Source organism: Ictalurus furcatus, chromosome 29 (genome assembly GCF_023375685.1).
Source record: "Ictalurus furcatus strain D&B chromosome 29, Billie_1.0, whole genome shotgun sequence".
Classification (NCBI taxonomy): domain Eukaryota; kingdom Metazoa; phylum Chordata; class Actinopteri; order Siluriformes; family Ictaluridae; genus Ictalurus; species Ictalurus furcatus.
In genome coordinates, this window is record NC_071283.1 from 2,738,551 (window position 1) to 2,763,923 (window position 25,373).

The window sequence follows — 25,373 nt, forward strand, 5'->3', positions numbered from 1 at the left end:
TAGACAGTGTTCTTTCAGACAGTCACCCGGAGTGTAGTTTTAGACAATTAAATGTCAGTATAAGTGCGTCTATAAGGACTGATAACTACTTCACTGAAAGATCAGGATTACTGTAAAGAGAAGAATGGAGATGAGTGAGGAGATTTATGCAAATGCAGAAGGTACAGCAGACAACAGAGCTGATTCCAGTGACTGTGAGAACTCTTATGAAGATGTTTATGCGAATGAGGACAATTTGGAGACCCAGAGGACCGGAAGTTTCAAGCAATCTAATCGTTCAGGTAAAGTACACTCACACTCATAAATATGTGTATATGTACTGATCTACTGAATTTAATTTACTTGTGTAAAATGTGACCATCTATTAAAAATCTGTAAATTGAAACAAATGGATTTATTTGTTGTTTTAAAAAGACTGTTATTCGAACTGAAAGCAAGTTCAGCTCCTACACAATTCAGTGATGTTCTAGTGTGTCACGTATCGTGACGGAGCGGAGATAGGACGGATGCAAGTGCAGTATGAACAGTTGTTTATTTTAAAAGAGAGACAGGCAGACAAATCCAAAACGTGATCCAAAAACGTAATCCAAAACAGGCGAAGGTCAGGCGATTGGCAAACAGGCATACACAGGGTTAAACAGGAATCAAGGTCGTGGTTACGGAAAACAGGGTCGATAAACAAAACGAGAAACATGAACTATGACGAGGAACTGGGAGCAGATAATCCAACGTGAACTAACTAAACCTGGAACGTGAGTATGACTACTAAACTAACTAATCTAACTCTAAAATAATCTTCTGCGTTGTGTGCTGGGAGGCGCGCGGTATATATGTGGACATGATCAGCGTCTAAACTGCTAGCAGCTGAGGGCAATACAGACACACGTGAAATTCCAGCCAATGACTGAACAGGGAGGAGACATGACATAACAAAACACACGTGTCCAGATGTCCCTACTGTCAACAATGGAAAAGCAGATGCTCGCGCATTCGCGCTTAGAGCACGCTGCTTCAAGGGGAAATCATGACAGAACCCCCCCCCCCCCCCCAAAGGCACTCCTCCCGGAGTGCCATGAGTCATCCCATTTCATTGGTGGCCCCGGCCCCCTGGGCTGTATGTCCCAAGCACAGCCAGGAAACCGCACAGTGTTCTTGGCGGCGCAGGGAAGCGGAGCGACGTCCCTGGCTGAACAGGGAGGCAGAGTAACGACCACAGCCGGGCAGACAGGCTGAGCGACATCCTTGTCGGAGGATGAAAGCGGACCGGCGTCCCCGGCTGAACAGGTAGGCAGAGCGACGACCACAGCCGGGCAGACAGGCTGAGCGCAGTCCTTGGTGGAGCATGAAAGCAGAGCGACGTCCACAGCCGGGTGGGCAGGCTGAGCGAAGTCCTCGGCGGAGCATGAAAGCGGAGCGACGACCACAGCCGGGCGGGCAGGCTGAGCGAAGTCCTCGGCGGAGCATGAAAGCGGAGCGACGACCACAGCCGGGCGGGCAGGCTGAGCGAAGTCCTCGGCGGAGCATGAAAGCGGAGCGACGTTCTCGGCAGAGCAGGAAAGCAGAGCGACGTCCTTGGCTGAACAGGGAAACAGAGCGCTGTACTCAGCAGAGCAGGGAAGCAGGGCGACGTCCTCGTCGGAGAATGAAAGCGGAGCGACGTCCCCGGCTGAACTGGAAGGCAGAGCGACGTCCTCGGCTGAACAGGAAGGCAGAGCGACGTCCTTGGCTGAGCAGGAAGGCAGAGCGACATCCTCGGCTGAGCAGGAAGGCAGAGCGACGTACTCAGCGGAGCCTGCAAGCTGAACTTGGCTGGTCATGTCAGCAGACTCGGGCGCGAGCAGAACTTGGCTATGCGTGTCAGCAGACTCAGGCGTGAGCAGAACTTGGCTGTGCGTGTCAGCAGACTCGGGCGTGAGCAGACCTTGGCTGTGCGTGTCAGCAGACTCGGGCGTGAGCAGAACTTGGCTGTGCGTGTCAGCAGACTCGGGCTTTGGCAGAACTTGGGTGGTCGTGTCGGTAGTCTTGGGTGTGGGCTGAACTTGGGCGACCGGGTCGGTAGACTTGGGCGTGGGCTGAACCTACACGACCGGGTCGGTAGACTTGGGCGTGGGCTGAACTTCGGCGACCGGGTCGGTAGACTTGGGCATGGGCTGAACTTGGGTGACCGGGTCGGTAGACTCAGGCTTGAGCAGAACGTGGTCGGCCGTGTCGTTAGACTTGGGCGTGAGCAGAACTTGGTTCACGCTTAGAACACGCTGCTTCAAGGGGAAATCATGACATAGTGTAGCTACCATGTGTGTCTATCCACCATTTTCTGTACCGCTGTAGAGGTGCACGTCTTTGCCAGTGAAGTAACTGATTGTTTCTGTTATTGTCTTTGACTTGTGTAGAATAGAATGAAGCCCCTGAGGGGACATGGTGATGAAAAAAATATGACATGGGAGGCTTTTACATTCGCTCGAGAAACCTTTGTGTCCTCCCGTTATTGAGTTTGTACAAACAGTACTTCCGGAGTTCTCTCCAAATCTTCCTCTTTCATTTTACATTTCACTGAAATGCTGCTGACTCTGTGTGTGTGGGGCTCCAACGTAGCTATCTCATGTAGGAATCCAGCATTTTCTGTGATGCTAGAGGGGCACATATCCTTGCAAATAAAGTAACTGATGGCTTCAGGTTATTGTATTTGTCTGGCTAGAAGTGTAGGGTGGCAATCTCTAGAAGAAACTACACGAGCATTACCTGTTACAGCTTCAGCTGAGTCTCTCATGCACCTGCAAGAACTGGGGAGTGTACATCGACTGTGTACTTGAATTGTTATGTAAAGCATTTACACACCTGTCCAAGAGCAGCTGAAGCTTCATGATTTTCTTAAGTAACAAAAAGTCACTAAATTGTACTACAGTAGCGTGTACAAACTCAACACACACGCAGCCCTTTCATACACATTTACCTATGAAACTGTCATTTTTTTGTGTCTTTTGATTGCTTTATAAAGATTTCTAGGTATTCAATGGGACACACACATGTCTCTGTATCTGTTCTTCCAATAGGATTCAACACTGTAGGAGGCAGGTGTTACAGACTGACTGCAGTGTGTGTGTTGCTGCTGTGCGTTTTTATGCTGACTGCCATCACAGTGCTGTGGATCAAATTCACCAACCTGAATACACAAATAGACCAGTTACAGACCAGTTACAACAACCTGACTATAGAGAGCTCCCAGTTACAGACCAGTTACATCACCCTGACTATAGGGAGAGACCAGTTACAGACCAGTTACAACACCCTGTCTAAAGAGAGAGACCAGTTACAGACCAGTTACAACACACTGACTATAGAGATAGACCAGTTACGGACCAGTTACAATAACCTGTCTAAAGAGAGAGACCAGTTACAGACCGGTTACAACACCCTGTCTAAAGAGAGAGACCAGTTACGGACCAGTTACAACACCCTGACTATAGGGAGAGACGAGTTACGGACCAGTTACAATAACCTGTCTAAAGAGAGAGACCAGTCACAGACCAGTTACAACACCCTGTCTAAAGAGAGAGACCAGTTACGGACCAGTTACAACACCCTGACTATAGGGAGAGACCAGTTACGGACCAGTTACAACACCCTGACTATAGGGAGAGACCAGTTACAGACCAGTTACAACACCCTGTCTAAAGAGAGAGACCAGTTACAGACCAGTTACAACACACTGACTATAGAGATAGACCAGTTACGGACCAGTTACAATAACCTGTCTAAAGAGAGAGACCAGTTACAGACCGGTTACAACACCCTGTCTAAAGAGAGAGACCAGTTACGGACCAGTTACAACACCCTGACTATAGGGAGAGACGAGTTACGGACCAGTTACAATAACCTGTCTAAAGAGAGAGACCAGTCACAGACCAGTTACAACACCCTGTCTAAAGAGAGAGACCAGTTACGGACCAGTTACAACACCCTGACTATAGGGAGAGACCAGTTACGGACCAGTTACAACACCCTGACTATAGGGAGAGACCAGTTACAGACCAGTTACAACACCCTGTCTAAAGAGAGAGACCAGTTACGGACCAGTTACAACACCCTGACTATAGGGAGAGACCAGTTACGGACCAGTTACAACACCCTGTCTAAAGAGAGAGACCAGTTACGGACCAGTTACAACACCCTGACTATAGGGAGAGACCAGTTACGGACCAGTTACAACACCCTGACTATGGGGAGAGACCAGTTACAGACCAGTTACAACACCCTGTCTAAAGAGAGAGACCAGTTACGGAGCAGTTATAACACCCTGACTACTCAGACAGACCAGTTACGGACCAGTTACAACACACTGTGTAAAGAGAGAGACCAGTTACAGGCCAGTTACAACACCCTGACTACTGAGAGAGACCAGTGTAGTAACATGTTGGCTGGAGGTGAGCAAATACTTAAACAATATAAAAGTTTATCAAAATCTATTAAAACCAAGGGATGTATATTAAAAATGGGTGTTAATGAAACACTGAGTGATTTGTGTCCTACTGTGTGATCAGATCTTGTTAAACAAGGATGGATACTCGTCAACTCCAGTCTTCACTACATCTCTACTAAGGAGAAGAACTGGACTGAGAGCAGAGAGGACTGCAGAGAGAGAGGAGCAGACCTGGTGATCATAAACAGCCCAGAGAAATGGGTATGGAATGGGTAATTTGTGTGTGTGTATGTGTGTGTGTGTGTGTATGTGGAGAAAATCTAAACCAGTGTAATCTTTGCATATTGATCACAGGAGTTCATCATTAAACAGCTGGGCGACAAAAATCGGGCTTGGATTGGTCTGAGTGACAGAGACACAGAGGGAGAGTGGAAGTGGGTGGACGGGACAGAATTGAAGAGCGGCACTGGGTAAGAGATGGAATCTTTTTTTCTATTCATCACACTTTCTCATGTATTGTGGATTTCCAACTTTCCTGTAAACTGCAGCAGTTGGATTAAATGCTAACATTATCTCCTGTTATATTCTTATTGGTCAGAGTTATGGAGCTGTTATGATTGCTATAAATCTCAGTAAACACTAAGAAGGTTGAGTTAAAGGTGTGAAATATCTGAACACTGACTACGTTTACACGGACAGCAGTAATCTAATTATTGACCTTAGTCTGAATAAGACAATATTGTGATTAAGGTGTGTAGATGAGTCACTTTTAGATACTCCTTTCGTGTTCCTGTTTTACATGTTATAGAACATAGATCGATTAACAGCATGTCATTACATCCCCACGCCACGCTGTCCGACGTCCCTCCAGAATTTCATGTATCAACATACAGTTCGTCTTCGTTATGGTACCGTATACAGTTTTGGGTGTTTTTATTTAAAATTTTTATGAACGCTTCAAATGCAGTTAATTATTTGTCTTGCTATACATGCAAATAGACGACTGCTTGAAGCCGTGAGCTGCGTCCCAAACCGCGTACTTACCTACTATATAGTAGCCGATATACATGTATTCCGTCTACTACAGACCTATATGTAGCAATGTGGTTCGTTTTGTAAATATACTATGGAGATCCTGCCGACTACGCCACGTGTAACAATGTGGCTCGTTCCTCATAAATCCTGCCGATAACGCCACGTGTAGCAATGTGGCTCGTTTTGCTCTACAACTACGCCACGTGTAGCTATGCGGCTCGTTTGTTTCGTTTTGTACCAACTACGCCACCCCGAGAAAACGGGGAAAATAACCCAAATAAAGACACGCAAGTACGTTCCACTTAGAACAGGCAAGAGGCATGGGTTTCCATACAAAAATACAATTTATTTTGAAGTTAAAAAGACTGGCCAAGAATTATTTTAAAAGAAACAACATCCAATGCAGTCAGGCATTGGTCAAATAAAACAATCACAAGAGGAAGTTAACAATAATCAAAGGAGGACTGAGGCTTCCTGTACAAAGGGCAGGCTAGTACGACAGCTCCAGCTATACAAAAGGGAAAAGCACCCCACTAATTAGAATCATATCCACAAAACTCACTGCAAATAAACACAGCAATAATAACGACCCTTAATTAAGTAAAGTCTAAGGTGCAGCAAAGAACTCCCCACAGCCTCAGGAAGCAGTCAGCTCCTACAAGGAGAAAAAAAACACAAAGTCAATTATAATATGCTCAAAGCAGACAAACAAAAGAATAAAACAAAACAAAGACAAACTTACTGTCACAAAAACACAGATAACCCCACACTCAAACTGATTACAGGTAGCAAGTTTACCAAAGCTGACCAAAACCACTACTACCGCATAGCAGTATCAGCATAAGTGATAAAAACTGTTACAACACAGTTGAATTAAAGAAAGCTGATCTCAGTGACAGTAACCAACACGAAGCAAAAGAACAAAACAAAACAACATAAAACAATAAAAACAAATCAAAACATCAAACAGCAAAACCAAACAGAATGAAGCAGCCCAAAAGCAGCAAAACCAAACAGCAACGTGGCTCCGCAAGTGAGGGGGAGGCGCTATACCGAAATGACCACAGCTCACTCAGCCCGCCTTAACGCATACAAAAATCGAGGACCCTAAGAACAAACAGGTGTTACAACCTCAATTTGGAAAGCATGCAAGATAGTTTAGCTCGAGTAATAGAACTAAATGATTTACCTACCGTGATCTGATGACATGATACTCACGATGGCACATACGAAAATCAAGGTAGCTTCTTTAATAGTTGTGACGGCAACAGCTGGCGCTCCGACCGGAGCTGCATTAAATTACCATGCTACACAGTAGGGAGCCTTGACGGTACACCGCACTGATTGTGAGCAGCACATCACACCTGCACACAGTCTCAGTAGCCCAACGTCACAATAAACAAGTAAATCGCATGGTAAATGGACAACGCTAGCATCAAACAGCTAAGCAACAAAGCTAAAAACACATTCCTGTGTAGTCCATAGCAACGAAAGGAAGGGGCGGGTTTTTGACCATGACGCATTCTGGGCGACATAAACAACCACTTATATACTGTGGTAGGGAGAGAGCTCATTGGCCACGTAGTTAATAAGGGTGACGTTTTAACCACGACGCACCCCCACTACATATAGTAGGCAAGTACGCGGTTTGGGACGCAGCTGTGCTCTCTTGCTTGCCGCAAAACGGTTGAGCACTGCCGTGTGTGTACGTGTCCTGTCGCAAAACACAGTGAAAACTCTCACATGATGTTAATAGTGTGATTAAGGTGTGTACATGTCTGTAATATACGTCGATAACGCGACTAAAACAGGAGTACTCTGCATGTCTTAATTTGATTTGAGCTTACTTCGAGTATGACCTTAATCGGATTGAGGTAATTAAAAATTGCTGTTTACATGGTAGTTTCTTAATCAGAGTATTGTCTTAATCGGGTTAATATTGGCTAATTGTTGTCCATGTAAACATACTGAATGATTCTCTGGCTTTCAGGTTCTGGTATAAGGGTGAACCGAATAATCAACATAATAATGAAGACTGTGCTGAGATCTGGACTTTTCCAGATAAGAAGGCCTGGAATGACAGACCATGCTCTGAGAAACAATGGTGGATCTGTGAGATAAATATTTTTTAGAGGTAAATTTAGATCCGAAGGAAAAATGATAAAATACTTGCACACATTTATCAAATGTATGTAATGAGCAGTTGGACCCTTTGTAACTATCCTTTGTAGTTATAACTAACTACTTATAAAGAGCTATTTATCATGTGACCCTCTCAGTTAACCTGCTCACGCAGAACTACCACATGTTAATTCACCCATTTCATATTTATTTCATATAATTCTTATAGATTTCAGTAAAATAAAGTGCACAGATTAACAAGGCAAGGATTTTCTTAGACACCATAAACACTTTTAGATATTTTCTTAAGATATGATCAGTCCACTGATTTGCCTGCAGAATGAAAACTGAATTATTAGTACACAACGTCCTTCCAGGTTCCTTTACTGATGATGATGATGTTTTGCAAGAAAAAGGTGTTTGGGTGTTTATTTTAAGACGTTTCTTCTCTGCTCACATCATGCTTTAATTCTAATCCTTGTAATGTATTGTATTTGATAGCTTGTGTGTTCTGTGTATTCTAATTTCATATTAATGTTTGTGATGTATTGATATATGAATATGAAACAAATGTAAATAAGACAAATTTGTTCAGTAAGACTAAGCTTCAGATCAGGCGATGTCATGTTCATGCCACATCAGATTGAAATGTATTTTCCTTACAAAAAACCAGCATGTCTCTGTAGTGAGAGAAAAACCAAGGGCTTGTAAATACAGACTTAACTTTTACTAGAAATGGACAATAAATAAAACTGATAGGAACATTGATCCGCTAATGTAGGGTGGGAGCATAATGTCCAACTACCATGAAATGATTTCTTTTTGCTTTAAATAGGCCAGAAATGGTCAAATCTGAAACTGAACTGAAAGCTGAAACCAATGAGGCCAGAGAGAAAGAATGAGTTTAAAGCCTAAACTGTTTTATTATCATGATGATGACGACGATGATGGTAATAATAATAAAAATAATAATAATAATAATAATAATGCTCACCTTAAATTTCAATGCTGCATTTATGAATAAAAATACATCTGCTTCTTTGGCTCTGTGATTTTTTTTACAGACTGTAATTAACAATAAAATTAGAAATTTCTTAAACCTGATAAACAATACAACACATTCAACATTTATTTTATTCGGTTTTGGAAACTTTATCAGAAATAATAATAATAATAATAATAATAATAATAAGTAATGGGAAGTTAACCAGTTCATGTGCACACTGAATAAACATCATTGTTTTTATTTAGATTATCACAGAGATCACAGATTCAGATACCAAAAGTAATGGGACATAAATGTTTACTTAGCTGCTATTCTTTTATTGAAGGAAGTTGCATGGGTTATTGTCGTTCAGAAATTCACTGAGGCTGCAGTAGTAATCTGGTAAAAAGCCACTGCCCTTCATTAAATAAAACAAAGTGACTTCTGCTAACACTTAAGTGCAAGTTTATTAGCGGCTCTGTGACACAAACAGGGTTCAGTTTACCGCTTAGTCTGATTCACAATGTTGCTGACTCTCCAGCTATTTCAGCTAAAGCCAGCTGGTGACGGCCTGCTCAGAGACAGGAACGGTCTTGTAGTCTCCTTTCATCTTCATTCTCCTTTCTTATCAGTTCAGTGCCTAATATCAAAGCTCCACAGTGTTGATTTTTCAAATCCAACTGAAATATTTTATGTTAAATTCACGAGGATAATGAATTTTCTATAACAACAGCTCTAACAGTAGTTTAGCTATGAGATAAATCACAGGTTTATATTAATATACTAATGATAATATAGCTGGTGAGGGAAAAAAGAGGATCAAAAAGTGTATCGGGTATCATGGTCAACTGAGCGTGACAGAACACTATTCCGGAAAATAACTTGTGGACATGACAACTTACAATTTTATGATTACCAACTGTCCCATTCACTAACATGAGGATGTGCTGAGGTAAAAATTGTACTACAGGCAGCCACTAGAGGGCCTCAGAGACATTTTGGCATCACTACTTAAAAAAAAAAAAAAAAAAACATTTGGTGGGTGAGCAAAAATATTGGAACAGATAATCTTACACTAAAATGCATTTAAGTAAACTTTAAACTTGAGCCAAATTATTATTTTTTAAAAATAATTTTTAAATGATTCACGTTATACTTAACAAATTAATACGTTCTAACATTTCACTTCTCTTATTTTCCGGTTAAATAATGGGGAAAAAAAGTATCCCTCTAGACTATTTTATCCCTTCAGAGAGCCCTCGCTCACAAAAAGGTTGGAGACCCCTGGTCTAACTCTTACCCTCACTGTAATGCCAAACTCTTGCATTCTCCGTTCAACTGTTCGTGATGACATGCCAAGCAGTTTTGAAATGAAATGTACACTCAGTCCAATTTCAATCAATTGTCTAAGTTGCTGCTCAGACACACCGAGTTTGGGACGTCCCGTTGGTCCAGCCATTTCATTCACAACTGATGAGGAAAGTCGATTACAAAGAACAGAACACAGGTTTGAAAGACATTGCACTACCTCTTGAGGCATATGTTCATGATTTGTGTGTGCACTAATCAATATCATGCTATTTGCGCAGATAAAATAGAAATAATCCAGGTCCAGAGGCACGCGCTGCATGGCTTCCTGTAGTCGTGATAAAAGCCTCTCTAAAAGCACTGCCTGTGAATATACACAAAATGTTCTGAATAATCAAAACAAATTAAACCCATCATTTAATTCCTTGCACCTAAACCAGAATCCACAAAACAGACATGTCTTCTGTCATCCACTAACTATATATTCATGCTAAATCACCTGTAATTGTCCGGGATTTGCTGCCTGACGGTCATCCGTCTTTCTTCACCTGTCAACACACAGCCATGAGTCGCAGTGGAGTGACGTCACCTCCCCTCTTCGATTGATTGGCTAGAAGAGGAGCTGTAATGGACCAATGGTGACGCTAAAGCAACCCCTCATTTACATGAAACTCCACCTGCAACATTTGGAAAAGTAAGCGGAGAAAGTGGAAACAAGCGCGAGGGGAAAAAACAGCGACACGCCCATAGAATTCTACAGGAATCGGAGAATGCGGAAGTGATTATAAAATATAATAATAATAATAATAATAATAATAATAATAATAATAATAAATTGAGGAAGAAGAAGAAGTGCGAAGCGTTCAAAAAAAAGAAAACATGAGCAGAAAATTGTAGACAGCACAAAAAACACCAAGGAAAACGATTTTGTTTGCAATGAAAAAATACTTCATGAATTCATGTTCCAGTTTTGTGCAATATAATTTTTACATATATATATATATATATATATATATATATATATATATATATATATATATATATATATTTTTTTTTTAAATGTTTGATTCACGCTTATTATTTTTCGATCCGGGGCCGCAATAAACCTACTTTTGACGGAAAATGAATCCCATATGATTCCAGTGATACTGCAGACAGCCACTAGAGGGCATCAGAGACATATTGGCGTCACTATTTATTTTTTTTTAAACAGCTCATCTTACAGTTAAATGCATTTAATTAAACTTTAAACTGAGCCATTTTTTTTTACATAATCTTTAAATTATTCATGTTATAATTAGCAATTTAATAGGTTTTAACATTTCACTTCTCTTATTTTCTGGTAAAATAATGAACAAAACAAGTATTTATTTTATTCATAAAACAAGACCAAATATTTGTCCCAGATATTTGTTAACGTTTTAATACGAAAGAAGAAGAAAATAATGTTCGGCTATACAGCGAGATGTTCCTTAAAGAAAAGAACTGAAGCAACTTGCTAATAGGGGTATGTGTTACTGTCATGATTCCCCCTTGAAGCAGTGTGCTCTAAGCGCGAATGCGCGAGCACCTGCTTTTCCATTGTTGACAGTAGTGACATCTGGACACGTGTGTTTTTTTATGTTTCTGTCATGTCTCCTCCCTGTTCTGTCATTGGCTGGGATTTCACGTGTGTCTGTATTGCCCCCAGCTGCTAACAGTTTAGACGCTGATCATGTCCACATATATACCGCGCAGTCGTAGTCGTAGTCGTAGTCGTAGTCACGGTTAGAGTTAGTTCACGCTGGATTATCCGCTCCCAGTTCCTCGTCGTAGTTCATGTTTCTCGTTTTGTTTATCGACCCTGTTTTCCGTGACCACGACCTTGATTCCTGTTTAACCCTGTGTATGCCTGTTTGCCAATCGCCTGACCTTCGCCTGTTTTGGATTACGTTTAGGGATCACGTTTTGGATTTGTCTGCCTGTCTCTCTTTTAAAATAAACAACTGTTCATACTGCACTTGCATCCGTCCTATCTCCGCTCCGTCACGATACGTGAGTTACCTTATAAACCCAGATCTGCACTTCTTTTTTCTCCTGCAGGAGATCTCCAGTACTTCATCAGCTATCACGTCCATATCACGTCTATCACGTCCATATCCCTGTACTGCACTTTCCCCAATGGGTTCCCATGGGCATCCCGGCAGCTGACTCTCTCGTCAACACACACGCACAAGAACTGTGGAGTGTACATCGACTGTCTACATGAATGGTTATGTAAAGCATTTACACACCTGTCCAAGAGCAGCATCGCTAAGTCTGTGTCTAGCTTCATCCTCTTCACTAGTAATACATTATTCCCTCATATTTCAGGAATACTCAATCATTACTCAAGTATAAATACCCCAAATAATACTTAAGTATAGAAATGTAGTACAAATTCCCAAATATTCTCCACTCGTGGTGAGGCAGAAACACTGCCCGCTGTGCTTCCGTGCCACCATAAGGAAAAGGAAGTCAACTTTAATTGGATTATAAACCAAACACTTCAAAGTCATCTGTGGTTTTTATCATCAGACTGCACATTTCAGTAAAGCTGCTGAAGCTTCATGATTGTCAGGATTTCCTCTCACGCAAAGTCCTGGAGCACGCAGCGCACTCTGAAACCCGAAGCGCAAACCTGAAGAGCGACGGTGCGCTTCTGGGTTTGCAGTTTGCATTGACTTTGTTTACAAATGTTATCAAAAGACCAGGTTAAATTTTTGCCCCAAGTTCACTGTTTATATTTTTGATGGTTTCTTGAAAAGTTACGTTCAATACTTTTGGCACAAATCTAATCCCATATCCTACTTTAATAATAATAATAATAATAAATTGTAAACATTGGCAAATTGGTGTGATATAAGAGAAATAAAACACTTGAAGATTTACTGTTATCGTAAAATCATCAACAACGGGGTGATGTGATGTGAAGAGGTAGAGAGATTTCCCCAACGGAAATGGTACAGTTTTATATTCAATGTGCTTGGTGTGTAAATATCCACCAATCAGTCTGTTAAACAGTAATTCCAGTGTCCTGTTCTTCTTGTTATGACTTTGTGGTCATACACCATCTATGACACCTTATTAGAATCATAGGGAGTGAGTTATTTATAAAGTCACTACTGTCCATGTTATATATTTGCTGGTAGAAGCTGCTGTATAAAGCTGATTTTCACTCATGTGTTCTAACTGGTGCTGCTTTAATAAACACTCCTTTAAAACCAGACACATGTAAAAGTGTAAGATCAGAGACTTTTATACATTATTTTCAAGAGTTTCTCTAAAAAACAAACAAACATCAATTAGTCTGTTACCAAGTTCAGAAACCTAATTAACATCTGATAGGAACTTAGTATATTTCCAATATATTATTAATCACTGCTTGATTCGGCTTAATTTAACAGTATGACTCATTATTCAACAGGTAACAGAATAGCACTGGAGCGAGCACACACTGTTATTTTGCATGTTCATTAAAAAAAACACAGCATGGAAAATTGGTTCAGAAAGAAAATCAGGTGACATCATGGTAATGAGGATTTTTCAGACACAACACACTGACCTACACAGATAAAAATATCAACTTATTTACTGCTTTTCAATCACATGCAGTAATTCAGATAACGACTGTCTTCTCACAGATCCAAATGATCTGATAATGACAGGGATAATCAGACCAGTTCCAGACAGGATCAGTGTGATCATGAATTACAACACAGTCCTCATCCCCTACAGCACTGTCGGGTTCTCCTTTCCCCCAGAACCTGAAGGAGAGAATCAGAGGATCCGCTGTGTGTTTCTCAGGGCAATGAAGAGTCAGTAACTCATCATCATGAGAAAATATTAGTTCCGTGATTTCTTACCCAGTGTTCAGCGGTGTACCGTCCACCCACTTCCACTTGCCCTCTGTGTCTCTGTCACTCAGTCCAATCCAAGAGTTTCTGCTCAGGATTTTACTGATGAACTCCTGTCATTGTAGTAGTAAAATATCAGAATTAATAAGGGTCTCTCTCTCTCTCTCTCTCTCTCTCTCTCTCTCTCTCTGTCTGTCCCTCTCTTTCACTTTCTCTCTCTCAAACACACAACACACACATGCACTCACTCACTCTCTCTCTCTCTCTCTCTCTCTCTCTCTCTGTCCCTTTCTTTCACTTTCTCTCTCTCTCACACACAACACACACAACACACACATGCACTCTCTCTCTCTCTCTCTCTCTCTCACACACACACACACACACACACACTCTCTCTCTCTCTCTCTCTCACACACACACACACACACACACACACACACACACTCTCTCTCTCTCTCTCTCTCTCTCACACACACACACACACACACACACACACTCTCTCTCTCTCTGCGTATGCACGGTGTAGGAGTGAGCGTGGTGTGTGGAGCGCGTGAGAGCGGTGTGGCGTCTCGTTAAAAGTTTTCTGCAAGTGTGTCTTTTTGTTTTTCTTTAATTTAATTTATTGAAAATGTAAGTTATGTGAGTTTCGGTGGCCGGTAAAAGTTGAGAGTGGGTGAGAGTGAGCGGGACGCCATGGCCTCTGAGGCCGGAGGGGAGATGCTGTCTGTCCGCCATGGCGTCAGGTGTGTGCCGGAGAAAGGAAAACAGGTGGAGGAGGTTCTGCTAGCGGTGGGAGAGCAGGTCGGGTGCGAGAACATCTACTCTTTCTCCCGAATAAACAAAGCGGTGGTAGTTTTCCTAAAAAAGGAAAGATTTGTGAAAATGCTAATAGAAAAAGGAATATGGCTGAAAGGTGTCATGCTGCACGTTACCCCTCTTCCTGCCCCTGTGACGCGGGTCGTTATTTCTAACGTGCCCCACTTCATTAAAGACGAGCTGATAATGAAGGGGCTGGCCCGCTTCGGAACGTTCTCCAACCCCATGATGGATATTCCGCTTGGCTGCAAAAACTCCACAGTAAAACACGTCCTGTCTTTCCGCAGACAGGTTTATATGTTTATAAACAACCGAGAACAAACACTGGATGTTAACTTTAAGTGTAAAGTCGGCGACAGCAGCTACACCGTTTTTGCCACCACCGAACGTCTGAGGTGTTTTGGGTGTGGGGAGATCAGGCATAAACAGCTGGTCTGCCCACGCAGAGCTGTGCAGCCGGGGAGCTCCGGGGCGACATGGCCGGGGTACAGCAGCAGTAGCGTGGAGACAGCCAGCAGGGGAACTCTGGAGAACAGGAGCCTGGGGCAGAGGGGGGTAACGGCACACCGGAGAACAGGAGCCTGGGGCAGAGGGGGGTAACGACACACCGGAGAACAGGAGCCTGGGGCATAGGGGGGTAACGACACACCGGAGAACAGGAGCCTGGGGCAGAGGGGGGTAACGACACACCGGAGAACAGGAGCCTGGGGCAGAGGGGGGTAACGACACACCGGAGAACAGGAGCCTGGGGCACAGGGGGGGTAACGACACACCGGAGAACAGGAGCCTGGGGCAGAGGGGGGTAACGACACACCGGAGAACAGGAGCCTGGGGCATAGGGGGGTAACGACACACCGGAGAACAGGAGCCTGGGGCAGAGGGGGGTAACGACACACCGGAGAACAGGAGCCTGGGGCAGAGGGGGGTAACGACACACCGGAGCCACAGCTAGAAGAGGTCAGTGTCGAACATACCACCATCACTGAAACAAACGCAGCATCCAGTGATAGCACTGACACCCGTGCCCATGCTAATAAAACCAACACGGCAGACAGCATTCATAGCAAACCCTACACCGCTCAGCACAACAGAAACAGAAGAACCAACAGGACAAGAACATTGAGAACAATAAAGCTGAACTGAAAACAACAAGGGAGAAGATGGACAAAGTGGAGGAATCGTCCAAACAGCCACAGCACAATGTTGTGATGTTGGAGGACTTGGGCCCAGAGTGCAGCGCAGGAGCTACAGGAGAGGAACCCCTCACAGACATGGAGGAGGGAGAGGTCACCCCACATCAACCAGACACTTTTAACTGTCCAGAACAACCTGAACAGTTCTACACCACAGAACAGATTAACCAGTTTCTAGAACTGACTAAAGGAAAACGAAATATCTTACTGACAAGTTTCTTCCCGGACAGGAGAAACTTCACCAAATCTGTACAACACACCATGGGCGTACTGTCACCACATGGACAGCAGCCGCAAGAGGGGATTTATGTGAACGGCACTGCGGACTTTACAGACAGAAATGGATGCATGGTGAACTGGGGGGGTTTGAGTTCCTGGGAAGAGGTGTGGGTGGGGGGTCTAATGGGTTTCTTTAAAAAAAAAAAAAAAAGTAAATATGTAAATATACCAAAACTGATGCATTAAAGGCGTTATAAAAGTCTCTCTCTCTCGCTCTCTCTTAATCTCTCTCTCTCTCTCTCTCTCTCTCTCACCTGTTCCTCCTTGCTGTTTATGATCACCAGATCTGCTCCTTTGTCCCTGCAGTCCTGTCTGCTCTCCTCCCAGTTCTTCTTCTCATTAGACATGCAGTAAAAACTGGAGTTGAAGTTGAAACACCTCCCTTTATCTATAGAGATATACAGAGAGAATTTACTGAGATCAAAACACACAGTTTCTGAACTATTGCTTGCATACAGCCATGACTTGTATTTCACCACAAACACTATCGCTCAATATATACCATAATATATACTGTAATATAACTGTAATATATACCATAATATATACTGTAATATAACTGTAATATATACCATAATATATACTGTAATATAACTGTAATATATACCATAATATATACTGTAATATAACTGTAATATATACCATAATATATACTGTAATATATACCGTAATATATACTGTAATATAACTGTAATATATATACTTAATCACCTGTAATGAGCCTTTTTAAAAAAAAAAAAAACATTATTTACCACAAGAAACGGCATCTTATTGTGATTTTACACCAATTATCTTTCTCCCAAATTCAAATCAGATCAAACTTAATACTTTGGTTTGATTACTATTTGTTTTGTTTTTTTGTTTTTTTAAACATGTAACGTAATAAAATTCTCCAAAACCCGAAAAAGTCATTGTAAACCTCGTTCAGTCTTTTTGTCAGAAATACAGCGATCTGAGAAACTTTATCCAAATGGGGACAGTGTACTGCATCCAGCATTTATTTTCTCTTTTTGTTTGTTGCTCCAAATTTGGAGAACACGTGGCATTTCTGCAGCATTAAAGCTCGTACTTTTGTAGGTTATTGTTGTCTATTTCTCTGTTTAGACCCTGACCGGATAAATAAATACAGCACACCAACTCTGTGCCCCCTGTTTGTGTGGACAATAATAACTCATATAGACATTTACATTTTAGACACTGAGTTCAGTTTTAAAATCACACCAGGATTTCCACTGAGGGCATTTAACCTTTGGGTAGAAAACTTTATTCTAAAATTCATGCACTTACAACACAGCTCAAGTGTACTCCGGTATCCATCTCTCTCCCTCTTTATCTGGTCTCTCTCTATAGTCAGGTTGTTGTAACTGGTCTGTAACTGGTCTCTCTCTTTAGTCAGGTTGTTGTAACTGGTAGTCAGGTTGTTGAATTGGATCCACAGCACCGTGACGGCAGTCAGCAGGAGAACACACAGCAGCACCACACACACTGCAGTCACTCTGTAACACCTGCTCCATGCAGTGTCTCCTCCTAGAGGGAAATGGACACAAAGACACGTGTTTGAGTCGTATTTAATCTCCAAATTTAGACCCAGCATTCACAGTCTCATAAGTAACAAGTCCCTTCAACAGTGAGCTGGAGAACATATCTGTAACTCCATCCAACTTCACTGCGAAACTCCTCCCTTTCCACTAAACGCATGCAGTGATGGGCGGGGCTTTGGGCTGGTTTTGAATTAACTGACTGTGTTCTGCATTTGCACCACAACGACTGAAAAAGATCTTTGTCTAAGACTCAGGGCAGAGCTAAGGCTAGAACAGAAAAAAGTTCGCATGGCATAACATAAACAAACCCAAACACAAGACTCACTGAGAGAGGGACAACATGCAGCGTCTGCCATGCATGTCCCTGTGTATTAGCTGTTACTATAGCAACAATATATTACAACAAGCACAGGAATATACATACAGTAAATCTTTAATCTGGCATGCTATGAGAACTTCTATCAGAGCTACTGATCTAGAAAATTAATCATTCCTTCTGACCAATCCCGATTAAGAATTCAACAGTGCAGTGAGATAATGTTTGCTAAGACTTGGGTCTTTTTCTTGAGCTGAATCTGGTAGTTTTTTAACAACACACTGTGGACTAAATTGATGCAGTTTCAATAAAACACACCAAGCTGCTGTGTGAATTTAAAAAAAATTCTTCTTTATCTCTGCTCTAAAGTATGTGTATTGTGTCTGTGTATATGTCCAGGGGCGTCTGCTATTAATAGGCTAGCAGGCCTAAGTTCAAAGTTCTCTCTTCCTTCTCCACGTGTAACAGCGTCTGCACTCTCGTAGATATCCACCGTCATCTCTGCTCACTCACAAACACACTGATACAAATCTCACATCTGTAAAAGCCTGAATTACTGCATCTGGCCGTGCAAACTTCAAAACTCACATACCTGTGTTCGGATCTGCGTCTGGGGCTTTCTTTGTGTCACCGCCTTCCTTCTCTGTGTCGGGGTCGTGACCTCTAACAGTGTCTGTACTCTCATAGATCTCCACCACCATCTCCACTCGGTCAGAAGAACGATGAAACATCTGTAATCTATAAAAGACTCACTAATGCACGAAATGACTGCGTTTCTGTGTGGGTGTAGCTGAAAGGCTGCAGCTAACTTGTACTACTGTTAGTAAAGGAAGTTGCATCAGAGGAACCAGTTGCTTCTTGTGGTTGAATTGTGAAGTTAGCTGTGCTTGACACAAGTTCCACTTATCTAAGATCAGCGTAAACCCTTCCCCATTTCACAAGAAGAAAAATCAACCACATAGAAAAATGCCAAGGTGTGCACACACTTGCACTGACACACACACACACACACACACACACACACACACACACACACACACAGGCATGTAAAGAGGGCAGGATATTTATTTACTATTTACTCTGTAACAGTAGGTTTTCCCCCATGGGAGAGTCTTCAGCACAGAGACGTTCGTGCTTTGTGGATTTTCAGTGACATGGCAAAAAAGAGAAAACAATTACAGGCTGCTGAGGGAACGGCCGTTTATAGCCGTTATAACGTAACTTATTTTATAGATGGTCCACAACATTAAACATAACTATAAATGGATAAAAACTTTGTGTCCTTCTTTTGAACTGGAAGCATTGAGAAATCGCTGTGGTATAATAGGAATAAAACTCTTCAGGATGTGATGTTCTAGGAAAATAATCACCAGGTTGCATCACAACACCCCGTCCACCACTGATTATTTTCCCATAACTTTTTTTATGTAAAAACTTTGTTTTTACATAAACTGCATTCAGCTTAAAAGTTTGAGCAGAAAAGAACCTGCAAACCAGGAATGAACCCCTTTATAGTCATTTCACATCATGTCCCCCACTCTAGAAGCAAAAACTGTGTAATTCATCTCAATCCAAACTTGTTTGAGCTCAGGCTTATGCTGATTTAACAGATTCAGAGACACTGAGATGCACTCTTAAAATACATGAATTATCTCTATGATACTACTTTCATCATAACACATCTACAAAGTTACTGCATCAGAATCATAAGAAATACAGATCTGTGAGATACAGTGAATGAATCTGAAGAACATGCACACAATTATCATCAAAATAGTGGCTTTCATACTTTTATATATACAGTATCTCACAAAAGTGAGTACACCCCTCACATTTTTGTAAATATTTGATTATATTTTTTCATGTGACAACACTGAAGAAATGACACTTTGCTACAATGTAAAGTAGTGAGTGTACAAATTGTATAACAGTGTAAATTTGCTGTCCCCTCAAAATAACTCAACACACAGCCATTAATATCTAAACCGCTGGCAACAAAAGAGAGTACACCCCTAAGTGAAAATGTCCAAATTGGGCCCAATTAGCCATTTTCCCTCCCCGGTGTCACGTGACTTGTTAGTGTTACAAGGTCTCAGATGCGAATGGGGAGCAGGTGTGTTACATTTGGTGTCATCGCTCTCACACTCCCTCATACTGGTCACTGGAAGTTCAACATGGCACCTCATTGCTGCAGAGGTTGAAGGGGTGGGAGGTCAGCCTGTCAGTGCTCAGACCACATGCCGCACACTGCATCAAATTGGTCTGCATGGTTGTCGTCCCAGAAGGAAACCTTTTCTAAAGATGATGCACAAGAAAGCCCACAAACAGTTTGCTGAAGACAAGCAGATTAAGGACATGGATTACTGGAACCATAAATAAATAAATTTAAATTAAATGTAAATGACAGCACAATAAAAAAGACTTTAGTCTCTCTCTCTCTCTCTCTCTCTCTCTCACTCACTCGCAGGGTGTTGTAACCGGTCTTTCTCTGTAGTCAGGGTGTTGTAACTGGTCTGTAACTGGTTGTTTTCTGTATTCAGAATGGTGAATTTGATCCACAGCAGTGTGACGGCAGTCAGCAAGAGAACACACAGCAGCACCACACACACTGCAGTCACTCTGTAACACCTGCTCCATGCAGTGTCTCCTCCTAGAGGGAAATGACTACAGAGACATGTCTTTAAAATGTGTGTTTTGGGTTTTGAATCATACTATACTCACAGACAATGGCCAAATTATCATGAACACCCGAACACCTGTACCTGGTAAATAATGCAATTATTCCATCAGCCAATCATGTGGCAGAAGCACAGTGCATTCAATCATGCAGAAACAGGTCAAGAGTTAAGGTTCACATCAAGCATAGAATAGGGGAAAATGTGATCTCAGTGACATTGACCATGGCGTGGTTGCTAGTGCCAGATGTTGTGAGAAGTCACAGTCTAAAAAGTACACTCAGTGGCCATTTTACTGGCTTTTCATCACAAGAGACACAGCCTCAATCTTTAAGTCTACAGCTAGAAAGCTATTAGTTTAGTCAGGCTTTTTGTTAGTTGCTTTTCACATCAGTAACGAGGCAGATCTGGAGGGGTCATGGGCACACCAAGAGTCCTGTAAAGATTTCTGTAAAGCTGCTTTATAAATAAAATTGAATTGAAATGTAATAATCAAAAACATGGTGATGTGTGTCATGCTTCGTGACGTGAGGAAGTTCAGACGGATGCAAGCGCAGTATGAACAGGTTTTATTTAGGAGAGAGACAGGCAGACAAATCCAAAACGTTATCCAAAACGTAATCTAAAAACAGGCAAAAGGTCAGGCGATCGGCAAACAGGCATACACAGGGCTAGGCAGGGATCAAGGTTGTGGTCACGGGATACAGGGTCAATAAACCAAACGAGAAACATGAACTATGACAGGGAACTGGGAGCGGATAACCCAGCGTGAACTAAATCTAATGATTAACTCTAACAAGGATCTAAACTATGACTACTCACATGCTCCACAGAGCGCCGCTTAAAGGGGAACGCGTGACAGAACGCCCCCCCCCCCATGGCACTCCTCCCGGAGTGCCATGAAACATCCATCTCCATTGGCGGCCCCAGCCCCCTGGGCAGAATGTCCCAAGCAGAGCCAGGAGACCGCACGGCCTTCTTGGCAAAACAAAAAAGCAGAGCGATGTACACGGCAGAGCAGGGAAGCAGAGCGACGTCCTCGTCGGAGCAGGAAAGCAGAGCGACGTACACGGCAGAGCAGGGAAACAGAGTGACGTCCTCGGCGGAGCATGCAAGCAGAGCGTCGTTTCCGACAAAACAGTAAGGCAGAGCGACGACCAGAGTCGAGCAGGGAGGCCGAGCGAAGTCCTCGGCAGAGCAGGGAAACAGAGCGCTGTACTCAGCAGTGCAGGAAAGCGAAGCGAGGTCCCCTGCGAGGCCAGGGAGAGGAGCGTGGGTCTCCGCGAGGCCAGGGAGAGGAGCGTGGGTCTCCGCGAGGCCAGGGAGAGGAGTGTGGGTCTCCATGAGGCCAGGGAGAGGAGCGTGGGTCTCCGCAAGGTCAAAGGGAGGACTAATAACATAAACAAAAGCACTCGAGCTGAACCTTCTTGAGCTTCTCTCTTCCTTCTGTAGGACCTCTAACAGTGTCTGCATTCTCGTAGTTCTCCACCACCCCACTCTAATCTGTAAAAGCCTGAACTACTGCATCTCTGCATTTAGATGCACTTTTGGCCTTGCAAACCTAAACACTTACCTGTGTGTGGATCTGTGTCTAGGTCCTTCCTTGTGTCTTGGTTTTCGAGGTCGGGGTCATGACCTCTAACAGCGTCTACACTCTCATAGATATCCACCACAATTTCCATTTTCTCAGAAGAACACTGAAGCATCTCTAATCTATAAAAGACTCACTAAAACACTAACTTACTGCGTGTGTGTGTGAGCACGAGCGAACGGCTGCACTTCCTTACTAGTGTACACTGAAAATAAATGCGCTGCTGTCAGTAAAGGAGGTCAGAGGAAGTTAAACATAAGGGCAGGGCCATCAGTGTCTTCACGTGGTCAAAGTGTGAAAACATTTGAGCTGCAATTCTTATACATACCGTAGATGTTCTATACTGTCGATGTAAAGTCCAGCAGGAATATATAAATCTCAAAATCCCATTGTTGTGTTATAATGACGTATACGTTGCACTAATTATATTTTTGTTCCTCATAACATCATTAGACAAAGCTTTTAGGCTTTTTTACCTGCTGCATTTAAGATGAATTTATATATCTATAGCAGTTTGAAGTCTTGTCGTATGAATTAGTTGATATGTTCCTGCAGTGGATCTGAATTATTCGTACTGTAGCTTTACTTTTTATTTTAAGAAGCTTTTTTATGTAGTTTTACTGTGACGTTGCAAACCACAAGTTCCACTGATCTAAGATCAGCGTTAACCCCTGCTCTCTTTCACACATCGCACACACACACACACACACACACACACACACACACACACACACACATACACACTCACTCACACATACACACACACACACACACACACACATACACACACTCACCCACACACGCACATACACACACACACACACACACACACACACACACACACACAGCCATCTTGTATTGCAGTCGTACGCTAGCCTTGTAAAGTTATTGTTTCCCTAATAATGATTAGCTTTGCGTGCAGATAAAGACTATTAATTAATAGTCTTGGCTGCCAGTAAAGGAAGAGAGCAAACTGCAGTAGCTTCCTGTGTGAAAGTGTGAAAACATCAGAACACTACAGAAACAATAACTTACTAGCAGGAGTGCATTAATATAGAAATGCCATGCAGCTGGAACTACTGCAGATCTGCTGTTATAGAAAATTATTCATCTTCTGACCAATCAGCTTCAAGAATTCAACAGCACTGAAATAAATTGTATTAATTCATCATAATTCTGACTGTACTCTTTATGCACCATGGCTGTAGTAGTATGATTTGTTTTTAAATGTTACTGACAAAATCTAATCTAAAAAATGCAAAAATAAATAAATAAATAAATTATTAGGTCTCTGAACACAGTCATGCTAACTAACCAGTGTCTGCTTTTTACTTTACTTTCTGAACAAACGAAACCTCTGATGATGCAGCAGGCCAATGTGGGGTGGAGCTACTTCAATTCAGGACCCAGTAATCCATGCAGGTCAGTGAAAAAACATTTAAAATCATCAATTATGATTAACTTCATACTAAACTAATGCTCAATAAACTCCTCAGTGGGAAGTCTGGTAGTCACATGACTGTGTAGTGACACTGTGTGTTGGCCTGCATTAAGGCCTTCCTGATTAAAGAGTCTTCACAGAGTGTCAGTTTCATACCCGAAAATAACCCATGGGTCACACTTGTGTCTCGTTGCATGTTTAAAATGCATAAAACAGGAAATAGGGCTTTCAACATAACAGCAACACACCCAGACACTTAGGTAGTGTTCCTTCAGACGGCCACTCGGAGTGTAGCTTTAGACAATTAAATATCAGTATAAGTGCGTCTATAAGGACTGATAACTACTTCACTGAAAGATCAGGATTACTGTAAAGAGAAGAATGGAGATGAGTGAGGAGATTTATGCAAATGCAGAAGATACAGCAGACGGCGGAGCTGATTCCAGTGACAGTGAGAACTCCTATGAAGATGTTTATGCGAATGAGGACAATTTGGAGACCCAGAGGACCAGAAGCTTCAAGCAATCTGATCGCTCAGGTAAAATACACTCACACTCAGATATATGTGTATATGTACTGATCTACTGAATTTAATTTACTTGTGTAAAATGTGACCATCCATTAAAAAAGAAAGGCTTCAAGAATCTCTAAACTTGAACCAAATGTAGTTATTTGTTTTAAAAACATGCTATGTTACTTGAACTGATAGCTGGACCACCAACCACCCCCCCCCCCCCCCCCCCACACACACACACAAACACACATCTTATACAATACACATCTAAGTTACAAATTATACAATAGGACTCAGGTCAGCATGAAAACAATTCAAACTCAGGCCCAATCCAATAAAATTCAGTTGAGTTACATCAATCATGTGTTGTTGCATACTAGTTTTGACTTTGTAAAGATCAACAGTTTCTTCATTGTCTTTATTTTTCCCCCCGAACACTGCTACTACTTTCTTTTAACCTTATTTCTTTATACTGCATCAATTCTCTCCAAATCCTCTTGTCATACAGTTTAGGGATGCATGTTTCACTAAAATGCTGCTGACTCTGTGTGTCTGGGGCTCCAGCGTAGCTATCTCATGTAGGAATCCAGCATTTTCTGTGATGCTATAGGGGCACATATCCTTGCAAATAAAGTAACTGATGGCTTCAGGTTATTGTATTTGTCTGGCTAGAAGTGTAGGGTGACAATCTCTAGAAGAAACTACACGAGCATTACCTGTTACAGCTTCACCTGACTCTCTCATGCACCTGCAAGAACTGTGGAGTGTACATCGACTGTGTACTTGAATTGTTATGTAAAGCATTTACACACCTGTCCAAGAGCAGCTGAAGCTTCATGATTTTCTTAAGTAACAAAAAGTCACTAAACTGTACCACAGTAGCGTGTACAATCTCAACAAACACGCAGCCCTTTCATACACATTTACCTATGAAACTTTGTCATTTCTTTTTGGTCATTTCTAGGTATTCAATTGGACACACACATGTCTCTGTATCTGTTCTTCCATTAGGATTCAACACCAAAGGAGGCAGGTGTTACAGACTGACTGCAGTGTGTCTGCTGCTGCTGTGCGTTTTTCTGCTGTCTGCCATCATAGTGCTGTGGATCAAATTCACCAACCTGAATACACAGATAGACCAGTTACAGACCAGTTACAACAACCTGACTATAGAGAGAGACCAGTTACAGACCAGTTACAACAACCTGACTACAGAGAGAGACCAGTTACAGACCAGTTACAACAACCTGACTATAGAGAGAGACC

At 42.3% G+C, this 25,373-nt stretch overlaps 2 protein-coding genes and 1 long non-coding RNA gene across 6 annotated transcripts in view; 1 reads left to right on the forward strand and 2 right to left on the reverse strand.

Moving 5' to 3' along the window:
- Window positions 1–25,373, forward strand: part of LOC128604092 (C-type lectin domain family 4 member M-like) — a 27,573-nt gene continuing 2,200 nt past the window's right edge. The window contains exons 1-6 of one of the 3 annotated variants that reach the window (XM_053618902.1): window positions 1–281; window positions 3,051–4,421; window positions 4,539–4,678; window positions 4,772–4,887; window positions 7,443–7,586; window positions 8,409–8,611. In XM_053618902.1, coding sequence (XP_053474877.1) covers window positions 125–281; window positions 3,051–4,421; window positions 4,539–4,678; window positions 4,772–4,887; window positions 7,443–7,584 — 1,926 coding nt within the window. In that variant the 5' untranslated portion in view covers window positions 1–124 and the 3' untranslated portion in view covers window positions 7,585–7,586; window positions 8,409–8,611. Of the gene's footprint in view, window positions 282–3,050; window positions 4,422–4,538; window positions 4,679–4,771; window positions 4,888–7,442; window positions 8,612–25,373 lie in introns of those variants that run through there. The other 2 variants (XM_053618903.1, XM_053618901.1) reach the window with 2 other exon arrangements.
- LOC128604098 (CD209 antigen-like protein E) lies at window positions 11,638–19,170 on the reverse strand. 2 transcript variants are annotated; one of them, XM_053618911.1, is made up of 5 exons: window positions 18,479–19,170; window positions 17,317–17,556; window positions 16,284–16,417; window positions 13,751–13,854; window positions 11,638–13,651 (listed from the first exon to the last, which is right to left on the reverse strand). In XM_053618911.1, the coding sequence occupies exons 1-5, from the start codon at window positions 18,615–18,617 to the stop codon at window positions 13,504–13,506; spliced, it is 765 nt and encodes a 254-aa protein (XP_053474886.1). In that variant the 5' UTR covers window positions 18,618–19,170; the 3' UTR covers window positions 11,638–13,503. The 2 variants fall into 2 exon arrangements, with proteins under 2 accessions (XP_053474886.1, XP_053474887.1); XM_053618912.1 differs by lacking the exons at window positions 11,638–13,651; window positions 13,751–13,854 and adding an exon at window positions 14,267–14,599.
- On the reverse strand, window positions 19,181–22,185 carry LOC128604102 (uncharacterized). The gene is made up of 3 exons (XR_008385140.1): window positions 22,135–22,185; window positions 20,348–20,550; window positions 19,181–20,181 (listed from the first exon to the last, which is right to left on the reverse strand). It is a non-coding gene; the product is annotated as an uncharacterized LOC128604102 (long non-coding RNA).

Bases quoted from the DNA above. Each gene is read 5' to 3' on its own strand.
- LOC128604098 (XM_053618911.1), bottom strand. From the start codon at position 18,617: ATGTTTCATCGTTCTTCTGACCGAGTGGAGATGGTGGTGGAGATCTAT. The intron at 17,557-18,478 runs GTATGTGAGTTT...ATTTCCCTCTAG, and splicing joins AGACGCAGATCCGAACACAG to GAGGAGACACTGCATGGAGC. The intron at 13,652-13,750 runs GTAAGAAATCAC...TCTCTCCTTCAG, and splicing joins GGTACACCGCTGAACACTGG to GTTCTGGGGGAAAGGAGAAC.